At 40.2% G+C, this 10,740-nt stretch overlaps 2 protein-coding genes and 1 long non-coding RNA gene across 5 annotated transcripts in view; 1 reads left to right on the top strand and 2 right to left on the bottom strand.

Moving 5' to 3' along the window:
* LOC138013264 (uncharacterized) overlaps window positions 1-10,740 on the bottom strand; it is a 342,610-nt gene that overhangs the window by 284,739 nt on the left and 47,131 nt on the right. The gene's annotated exons all lie outside the window — the stretch shown is intronic.
* LOC138012557 (translin-like) overlaps window positions 8-10,740 on the top strand; it is a 16,627-nt gene continuing 5,894 nt past the window's right edge. The window contains exons 1-6 of one of the 2 annotated variants that reach the window (XM_068859359.1): window positions 8-132; window positions 1,554-1,644; window positions 1,946-2,045; window positions 3,553-3,668; window positions 4,431-4,513; window positions 6,456-7,304. In XM_068859359.1, coding sequence (XP_068715460.1) covers window positions 28-132; window positions 1,554-1,644; window positions 1,946-2,045; window positions 3,553-3,668; window positions 4,431-4,513; window positions 6,456-6,686 — 726 coding nt within the window. In that variant the 5' untranslated portion in view covers window positions 8-27 and the 3' untranslated portion in view covers window positions 6,687-7,304. Of the gene's footprint in view, window positions 133-1,553; window positions 1,645-1,945; window positions 2,046-3,552; window positions 3,669-4,430; window positions 4,514-6,455; window positions 7,305-10,740 lie in introns of those variants that run through there. The other variant, XM_068859361.1, reaches the window with a different exon arrangement.
* The window catches only part of LOC138012554 (uncharacterized), a 47,964-nt gene continuing 44,478 nt past the window's right edge, over window positions 7,255-10,740 (bottom strand). For both annotated transcript variants that reach the window (XM_068859356.1, XM_068859357.1), the window contains 2 exons: window positions 7,422-9,464; window positions 7,255-7,381 (listed from right to left, as the gene is read on the bottom strand). In XM_068859356.1, the coding sequence (XP_068715457.1) occupies window positions 7,521-9,464 (1,944 nt within the window). In that variant the 3' untranslated portion in view covers window positions 7,255-7,381; window positions 7,422-7,520. The remainder of the gene's footprint in view (window positions 7,382-7,421; window positions 9,465-10,740) is intronic.

The following is a 10,740-nucleotide window of genomic DNA, read 5'->3' as shown; positions in this document are numbered from 1 at the left end:
AAAAACCGCTGAGATTTCCTTATTCTGATGATGGCGGAAGAAGAAAAGCAAGGCGAATCCGAGCACAAAGGAGTCATTCCATTTTTTGCCTCCTTTCAGGAATATCTGTCTTCCGACCAGGGAATAAGAGAGGTGAGGTTAGCTGCGCAAGACTTCGTCTGCCTGGCTTGAACGTAAACAGCTCAGAATTTAGCCTACCGTACCGTATTTAAGCGTAGCTTTTGCGCGCGACTTAGTGACCCGCGCCGGCAAGCCGGTTAATTTTGATTCATACTGCAAGTTTAAAATACGTTTAAAGCTTACTTCAATCAATCCGGGTAGAGGCAGTACGTGGTAATGCGTGCCTTTACCGGTAGTGCAGCCTATTTCCGAGTTGCTGCATGCCTCGGTTTCAAAGCGAGTTCTGGTGCACAACCATTCAAATAGAAATGAGTTGCAAATTGTTATGCAAATCAAACTCGTTTCCCTTACAATAGTTGAGCACCAAGACTCACTTCGAAACAGCAACTCGGAAATGGCCTATTATAATACGAGAGAATTCTTCCAATTTTATTTTGGCCATTTCCATTTTACCATTACAGAGATGTCAACTCCTGGATACCTAGAATCTGGAGATTTTCTCTTTGCATCATCGACCCACCCTTACCAAGAAATTGGACCCATTAAAACTTGACACCCCCAAAATTCAATCCCCTCCACCATTCTTTTTAATGAAGAAAAAAAAAAAGACTGAGATGCCCTCATTATCAAATTACACTGCACACCTCAAAAATGGACTAAGGGTGCTATCATTTTCTTCTTTTGAACTGTAAAATTTTTAATCTGCCTGAATCCAAGGGGCTTGTGGTGTAGTTGTAACTCCTTCTGTACATGCAAAAAATCCTGCATAATTCCACCCATGAGTTGGCACTGCTGGCAGCCAAAACTTTGTGGACTCTGACAAACTTTAGGACTAAAAAACCATTTGCTTACACTCAGAGAAAAAGTGTTAAGTCATGTGACGCATACATGTATGGGAAACCGAGAGAATTGTTCAGTATCCAGGATACTCTCAGACAGTCCAGGAGAGTGGACATATATTCACTTGTCCCGGTTTCCAGTGGGAGAAAACTATAAATAAGCCTTTAAGCAGATAAGTCAAATGTTGGTTTTTGATGACAGGGGAAAACCGGAGAAACAAGAAATGACACTCTCAAACCACCATAATTATGTTGTCAAGTATGAGTCAATCCCAGGCGGCAGGGGAGTGCTCTTACTGCACCATTACCAGTCTCCCCTTTCCTCTATCAGTGGGTGGCATCAACAGTTTGGACACTAAACTGGCCACTAAAGTTTCCAACAGTTACCTCCTTTTGAAGATAATAATTATAGCAGCAGTCCCAGATCCCTCTAATTTGAATAAAAGCATCTCAGCATCATCAAACAACAACAACAATGTTTATTACATACAATACTAGTTACAGTGAAAAATTTGTCCACCCTAATTTAGCAAGGCTAATCGAGTTGGGTGGAGCAAAGATAAAATACTTAATATATAATGTATTTTCCCTCAGGAAATCCGCACGGTGATACGTGACTTGGAGCAATCTGCAAGGGAGATTCTAGCTGTTTTGCAAGCAGTTCATCAAACACCAAATGGCGAAGGTTGGTTTGGTTCATTTAGTATCAAGTTATATACTGCAAATAATTCAACAGTCACATGTATGCATGTTGTATTTTTTTTTATGTCGGGAGAAAGTTTAAACATAGTATGGTGTACACCAGTAATGTTTTGCCTGTTCTTCATGACACTTCAAATTTTACAAAAAGGTTAACAGAACTGGCCACATAGCTGAAAGACCCTGGAAACGATTTTGTTTTTCATGTTTTGGAAAACGACATGTAATCTGAAACTGTAGATGTACCTTGGGATATCAGAAAATCTCTGTTCATTTTATCCAAGCAGCTGTGAAGAAGATCTGTGCAAAAGGCAGACAAATGTTTGATGTTGCAAAATCACACTATGCAAGTCTTGTAGAGAAAATACCAGCAGGGCAATATTACAGGTAAACTAAAAGCTGTTCTCTCAAAAATTCTTAAAGAGAGGATGTTAATTTGAGAGTTGGCCCACCTTGGTGAAATTTGAAGCAGAGAGCTCTTTTTTTAGGATGAAGATCTCAGAGTTCCCATCATTTTGTTTTTCCAATTCAGCCGGTTACAACATTAACAACAACATGCACAACACCAGGAAGAACTATTATTTTACTGTAAAATGATTACATATGGTGTATTTTGAATTATAAGAACATGAAATTAAAAAAAAAAAAAAAATGTTCACTGTATAGTAACTGATTCACCATAACAAATTCAAAGCACTAATAGTTTGGTGATCACAATTAAATTTAAGAATTATTATATTAATATTATTTTATTATTATCGATATAACATGCACTTCAACATCCGTTCGAGATTTTGTTGAACAGCAATATTGAAACGATTTGCCCCCCCCCCCCCCACCCGCCCTTTTCGACCTTGTTGAAACATGTTGCAACAAAGTCGAATCGATGTTGAATGAGTTTAAAAAGAGTTTAAATTTTCCTTCAACAACCATTCAACATTTCAACATCTTTAAATATGAGCGTATGCACTAATCAGTGTATCAATGACGTATCCATATCCATAGTAACAACCACGGCTGCGGCCTGGAACTGATGTTGATTCGAATGTTAAATGATATCTTGAAACCGTTTGCCCACCCCATCAGTCAACATCGTTCAACATCGTTCAACATCGTTCAACATCGTTCAACATCGTTCAACATCATTCAACATCGTTCAACTGAATCGAAGAGATGTTAAAGCAAATGTTGAAATAGTTTTCCCGGCCCTTAAGTAATAATATTACTCACATATGCAACAAATCTCGAGAGACACAGATAACAATTGATGCTAAAATGTACAATTGCTGGTAGACGAACAAAAGGAGCCAATGAGAGATCTTTTGTTTTCGTCCAACAACATGGCGGCGATGACGTACGTCAAAACCACTGATAAGGGCCTTAATCACATGGCAACCATATTGAGTCCCTGGGAATTGAAAAAAAAAAAAGAAAAAATTGCCCCACGAAAACTCATTCCCAAACATTTCAAGTCGACGCTTGGGGTACGAAAACTATTGTCTTTTGCCAATATGGTCGCCCTGCGATGAAGGCCTATTAAAACTTCTATATGGAATTAAACTGCCCTGGAAACTAGCAATTCATTGCTGCTCTGGTGTAAGAATAATTAGGTGAACATAACAGATATACTGTAATCATTGGCAGGTATCGTTTTTTTAAAGGTTTATTTGTTTTGTATTTCTTTACGGCACCCTGGTTTGAAAACGATTTTTAAATCCAGAAAACCAAACAGAAGAAAACGAAAAAACGAAAACAAAAAACGACAATTTGAATGTCTTCTTGAACGGCAGAAGAAGTCGTAGAACTGAAATGGATTTAAAGAATTCACACTTGCTGGGGGTTCGAGGGTATAGTTGCTAGTGAATTCATTGACTGTCTGTCAACTTCTTTGTAGATTTTGTGACCATTGGCGGTTTGCAAGCCAAAGATTTGCGTTCCTCGGATCTTTCATCGTGTACCTTGAAAGTGAAAGACTCATAACTCGGCCACAGCTGGCAGAAATGCTGGGAGGTTAGTCAGTACCAGTCTCAACCCGTACCAATCAAAGCTATACGGTGTGAGTGGTACATGTATGTATTTTCAATTCTATTTTTCTGCACAAAAGAAACAGTAATTTCTTGGAAATGTAAGTTCTTTCGTTGCAAGCCTCGACTGTGAAGCAAACTGTTACAGTTCGTGTGCAGCGCGAACTCGGAACCTCAATAAATTTTAAAAAGTTTGAAAACGTCGTTAGGACTTACTGTGAGTTATTCCCTCTCGAGGAGAAATCTGTAAGTAAGTACTTCAGTTAAAAGGAGCCTCTTTTCCAACAAAAACAACTCTTTAACGACAGGGAATAGTGTTTACAGCGTTTGTATCCGAAATATTAGATACTTATTTTGTCTTCTGGCAGACTTTCCGGGCCTTGCTATGTTGAATAATTGTGACGTGTTACGCCCGCCTTATCGTTATTTTATTATTATTTTTTAACGCTCTTGGTGTCAAAACAACGGTGGGTAACCATAACACGCCACAGTTATTGCCTGAAGACAGCGGCCCGCGGGAGATTTTTAATAATTATTTATTTTATTTTTATTTTTCTGATACAAGAAGTTTAAACAAGAAAGTTTGATTCTTGAGTAGAAGTAGAGGCTCACTTGAAAAAACGTATCGGCAAATTTATTTATTTCATTTTTTCACTGTTTTTTTCTCTTGTTGTTGTTGTTGTTGTTGTTGTTGTTGTTGTTGTTTTTGCACCACGTAGTTGATGTGTTTAATGCCCTCTTCATCCAGTGCAGGTTGAGAGGGGTTCTGGTGGTTTCCATATTGATCTCGAAGATTTTTTAACTGGCCTTCTCCTTCTAGCAAACGAGCTGGTAAGTTTAAGCTCTGCAATGTACCATCTTTACGGTCAGTCGTATAAATCTACTAAATGCAATTGGCGTTTAAGAAAATTATCCTTTTTCGGAATATCTGCATTGATTGAACAGACGGTACACATTGCGGTGCGTTCTGTTTTTGTTTGCATGGTTTTGTTGCGATGTTGTAAATAGAAACCTTTAGATTTTACGACGAGGATGAGAACGAGTACGAGTTTTGACTGCCCGTTTTTGGCGAAAATACTAAGGAAAATTTATAACCCGTACGCTTAATCCTACTCTTTGTTACAATATAGCAGTATAGGTTGCTCAGTTTTTCTTATTGCTGGTAACTGAGCCTTTTTGCTCATCAAAAAAAGCCAAAACTGCTACTGTGTTGTTGACTTGTTTTGATTCGACGACATTTTTGCAAAACCTCGTACTAAAATGACGGCGTCACTGATCACATTTTTCCCGCCAAAATGACGCTGGTTTGCGCGCGCTCACTGTTGCCTTATGAGAAAATCTCGTAGTCGTTCTCGTACTAGAATCTTAAGGTCTCTAATAGTATCCTTTGCGTTTTTTAATTCGTAAAAAGAGCGATGAAATCATTGTGAGTCTAAAGATCAACGTGTTTTGAATGTTCTGCCCTCCCACTGATGATACGGCAATTATTTTGTCTTACCATTGTTAAAGCACTGTAGACCAACGAACCAACAGTTAACCTTTCGTCCTAATTTTTATCTAAAAAAGTAGTCATTGATAGAGCGAAAAACTAGGCCGTCATTTAAACATCCCAGGTCATCTTACTTGTAAATGTAACAAAATGCACTTTTTATGGCGTGTAGATGTTGTTCAGTCTTCTTTCAATCAGCGTTTAAAAGGCCACTGGTCTGAAACACGGAATGACCTAGGACGAGAACGACTACGAGTACGAGATTTTCTCATAGCACAACGGTGAGCGCGCGCGAAGCAGCATCATTTTGGCAGGAAAGAACGTGATGCCGTCGTCATTTTTATGAAGAGGTTTTGCCAAAATGTCGCTGTGTCAAAACAAGTCACGAACACGGTAGCAATTTTGGCATTTTTCGATCAGGGAAAGGCTCAGTTACCATTATTAAGAATAACTGAGCAACCTATGCTGCTAGCAAAGAGTAAGATTGATCGTTTTTCGCTAAAAACAGGCAGTCAACTCTCGTACTCGTTCTCATCCTCATACTACAATCTAAAGATCGGTAATGAGGAGAGCAGGGTTGGTGCAGAGGTAGGAGGCAGCTGACTCACCTAGGATCCATCAGTGTGGTCCTTGGTTCTATTTCGGGACTCGCCGTCATCTGTGGGTTGGGTTTATTGGTGCTCTACACCGCCTGCTCATAAACGTTTTTTGTTTTTGCTTTTTTTTTTTTTTTTTTTAAATTAGTGGTGGTAAACAATATTTATAAAGCTTAGTACGAATTGTGAGACGGTTACCATCTAGGAATTGGTGTAAGTACCTATCTCAGTTAAAGATCATTTGCTATCTCTTAGTCGGCTGGATTCGTGATTGGGCCGGGGATAGAGCTTAGTTTCAGTTATTGAAACTGCCGGATTTCCTCTATTTCAAAACCTTGACCGGCTGCCGGTTATCTTGAACAATTGTGACGTGTCGCGGTTCCTCTACAAAAGCTACTTGTGTTCGAAAATTAGGGCAACCGTAACACGTCTCAGTTGTTCAAGATGGCGGCGACCGAGAAAGTTGAACGTGAAAATCGACGATTGTAAAACTCGTTTTTCTCTGGTACACTTGAAATATTATAATACAAATTTGACTGCAAACATTGTTATTCTTAAGAAGGAGTGGGGAATTCTTTTTACAAAACATGACCCCTGATCACGTGACCTTGTAGGCTTTTTATGGAAATAGGTACCGGCATTGCATACCTCTGCCACGGCTTCAAGTCAGCGTTGTATTTCATTGCAGTCGCGGTTTGCAGTAAACAGCGTCACAGCTGCAGATTACCGTCGACCTTTCCGGATCGCTATGTTTGTGGCGGAGCTTGATGCTGGCTTCAGGTTATTAAACCTTAAAAACGATTCTCTTCGAAAGAAGTTCGACGGCCTTAAATACGATCTCAAGAAAATCGAGGAAGTTGTTTACGATTTGTCAATCAGAGGACTTAAACCTGTAAATGAAGAAAGCGGCCAAACTTGATCAAATAATGGCGACTTGTACAATCCTGTGGTAGGACAAGATATTTTGTGCTAATTTGACGAGATGGCACTCCACTATCCTTGTGCAAGCCTAACAGCCAGTTAGTTGTCACTACTGCCTTGGAGATGTTATCAATGAATGTAGTAAAATTAAAACCAATGTTAAATGCCTAAAACAATTACGAAACCTACAGTGTAAGCAATCAACAAGTTATTTCTAGAAATGCAGGACAAAAAGGTTCTGTATGATATCACGAAGTGTCCCCTTACCCTTTTCCTCAACTTCCACATCACTTGTCTCCAGTGTTTCTCAAAGGAAACATAAACAGATAAGATAACCCTTAACTAAAAAAAAAGAAAACGAACCCAAATCGGTGGTTGTTGCCGTAAGAACGAAAGTGGCGTTTAGACGTAAAGGACACTTCGTGTGGTAATCAAACTTGAGCTTGCATCTCGCTACCTGGGCCTTGTTCCTCAAAAGCCGATCAACACTAAGCCACGATTAAATACCAACGTAGGTATGAATTTTGTAAGTCAAAAAAAGTTTAACTATGTAATTTTAGGCTAAAGGAAAACAAATATGTATGTCAAAATTAAAGGCTAAAAATTTTGAGGATTATTTTTTGAAACACGAAGTATACTGCAACGAAGGTTTCCTGTAATCCAGGATTAACTTAATCCGGCTTTAAAGAGCTTGGCCCGCAGGGTGCCAAACTAATGAGCCAATAATTAACTTTCAGTAACAATAGAAGCAATCCCCGCTAAGCGCCGGTTGAGCCTTCGATTAGCTAAGACAAAAATATTTTCGACTCACTAAATGGGACACCGCTCTAGTTTACAAGAATTCGCTCGTGTTTGTAATTGGAGAACTGTGCGATCGCAAGTTATTCTTAATTGCTCTAACATCGATCAAGAGACCAACAACGACACAAACAGCAGCAATGAAAAGTATAACCCAAAAACTTATCTTAAGGTAATTAATCAAGACACGACGATCTTGTTGGTCTCCTTGTCCATTTGTGTAATCTTTAATCAACTCGATCCCTTTTTTGATGCATATTTCCTCTACTTTTGCGGCAATCGCTGGTCTTCCTACAAAATAGCACTTGGAATTTTTGCTGGCAGACCTCAGAGCTTTCTCAAAGTTTATCCTGCCATGTTTTAGCTGTATCTGGGTGTCTCTCGTATCGTTAGGCAACGGCTGATCGTCTGGATTTGTGACGTAAAACTTGAAGGTAATGTCAATATTTCCCTTGGCTTTTATTTTTCTCAAAAGTTCCTCGATCGGCTCACTAAAGAATCGGAAAAATGCTTGGCATCGGACAGAGTAGTAGATTTCAATTCTGCATCGTTTGTTGTCTTTTTGGCTGTCTCGTTGAAAAAATGGTCGATTTCCGTAGGCCAGGCTGCTTAAGACATCCAGAAGATATCCGCATCCAGATCCTGTTGCAAATAGCACGTAATGGGCAGGTGATTTCTCTCCGCGTTCTGCCTCTTCAGTAAGCTCATCATACAGTTGGCTTACAGACGAACGATAAGGACCCCATGTGTGCAAGGCGTAGGATCTGTCGTCATCGGCCAGCCAACTTGTCCAAGGAAGGAACAATTGTTCTCCGTCCTGCATTATGGATGTCACCAGACCGATGTCCCATGTGGTGTCTTGCGATAGATTGAAAAAGGTCGTGAAGGGATGTGATCGCTGTGGAACGACTCCTACGCTTTCTCTTATAAAGTGATGAGTATAATACACATCACCAACAGCGTGCGTCACTTTTTTGTCCAGTTTTATGTACACAATGACGTACTCGTTGTTACCGATGACTTCCTTTCGCACAATGTGACCATGTTGACGTCTGTAAACCCAGATAGAAAGGACTCGGTCCAAAAACCAAATTAGTAGCAGTGGCAGATTAAACACACGTGACAGACCGTGATATATCTTTCGAATGTTGTCAATAGCATACCAGATACCAGCAAACGCATGTAAGGCCATTGCCAGTGAATAGCTTCTTTGGTTGACATATTGTGATCTACTGAGGGGAAAGAAGATACAGAAAAGCGCAGTCATGAGTACGAGACGGTAAATCTCGTCAGAAGTTATATGAACTCCATTGTAATCGTTATAAGTCCAGTCATGCACAGCAGCGGGATCCCAGAACGTTGACCAATTTAAGTGGTCTGGATAAGTACTGTAGTTGAACGTGCTTGGTGGGTAGTATTTCAGCGCCGTACCGTCAACGAGAGGTGGGACAAACATCACAAGGACGTGGGCTAGGGTGGGAATGGCGATGAGAAAGATGCCGGCAATTCTATGAATTCGAACATGGACATCACGAATCCCTTTTATCGTGATCCATCGTGGAGCAATCTCGCTGAGGACATTTGGGAAACACCAAAGCATCGTGTAAAACATCAGATTCTGAGAGGGTATAATAAGACGTGCTGTAACAGCCCATATTATGTTCGCTGTTGTTTCACCGATGCTTGTGCCCCAGATAAGCCTGGGGTTCCTCTCTCCTCTTCCAAGTACCACGTCACCTTTTAGGACGAAGTGATCAACAACACACAGCGTAGTCACCGCTAGAAACACAATCCAAACCAGTGATTCGTAAGAGATGGAAAACCGCCGGCGATGACGCTGAATGCCAGAAAAACGAGTTTTCGGTGTGGACTGTGTCTGATGATCGGGAATTTCCACTGAAAAGGTACCTGGCTGGGGCGAAACTTTGTACTTGCTTAGCGGTTGTCGTGAGTGCCTCACACTGAGGTCTTCTGTCTCCTGTTTGGGAGAGAAGGGGAAAAATGAACAGAAGTACTTATTTACAAGTTAAAAACTAAAGCTATTTACAACAACTTTTCATGATTGCCGTGTGGGAATCCGATATGCTGGATACCTTCTTCAAGTTTCGCTTAAATTGATCAACAGATCCAACATTCTTTAAGGACGTTCGCGCGAAAATTTTTCAACATTGATTTTTTTCTGAAAATTTTACCACTGTAAGATGATGAGTTAGTTATGTCAGAAATGTAAAAAAAAATGGGGGTCACCGAATTGGTTTTGAAGAGAACATGCCCGGAAAAACACCCAAAATGTGGCAAAATCGGGCTTCGTTAGCGAATAAGGCCAGTGTCTGTAAACCCAAATATATTGCAATTAAATATTTGAAGTGAAATCTTCTCTGCCAAATATTGTTTAAGTGGACTTATTAAGTGAATTTAGTCAACTGCTGAGGTTCCTTAAAGATCAAGTTCGCATTTAGCGACCACAGTTTCACTCGCCTTGCAGCCGCAAGATGGCAAGATTTGATGTCCCGTGAGCAGAAATCTTGAAATTTTTTTAGCTTCCCACATTAATTTTTTGTTCATTTTTGGACAACGTGGAGATCATTGTAAATAAAATCCGTTTCTGGAAAGAAAAATAGGGGTCACCGAACGTCCAGGACCGTTAAATCCAGGCAAAGCTATGGCAATAGCCTTTTGCCCTATCATTTCTCATTTTATTACTTAGCGCGCGCGCTCGTGTATGACGTGGCGTGTGCATTTGCGTGCGCAGTAAGGATGCGCAGCAACAATTGGCGCGAACGTCCTTAAGCTACTGCGCAAGTTATTCCATATTGTGGTCCCGCTATAGGAGAAGCTTCGCTTTAAATATTTAGTTCTCGGTTTTGGCAAAGCCAGTTTCCTTCAGAGTTTCTCAGGTTGTAATTGGAGTAATACTGAGTGAAAAGACTTTGGAGGTAATCTGGGGCATGTCCATTCATTGTCTTATATTAAGGCTTTCCGTTTCTTTCGTCGAATTGATAGCCTCTTCCAGTTAAGGGTGGTTAGGAGGTGGTTCGATTTGTAATTACTCTAGCTGCACGATTCTGCAATTTTTGGAGCTTATCACTCAGGTAACCACTCAATCAGTCCCAAACCGGGCTGCAATAATCGAAATGTGGCACAATCAGGGCGTTATAAATTTGAATGGCAGTTTCTTTTGGAATAAAGGGTCGCACACGTTTAAGGGGACCTATAGCTGTGGATACTTTCTTGCATATTTCTTCAACGTGTTT

This window comes from Montipora foliosa, chromosome 8, assembly GCF_036669935.1.
Source record: "Montipora foliosa isolate CH-2021 chromosome 8, ASM3666993v2, whole genome shotgun sequence".
Lineage (NCBI taxonomy): Eukaryota > Metazoa > Cnidaria > Anthozoa > Scleractinia > Acroporidae > Montipora > Montipora foliosa.
Note: the sequence above shows the minus strand (reverse complement) of the source record. Positions and strands in the feature narration are given on the sequence as shown.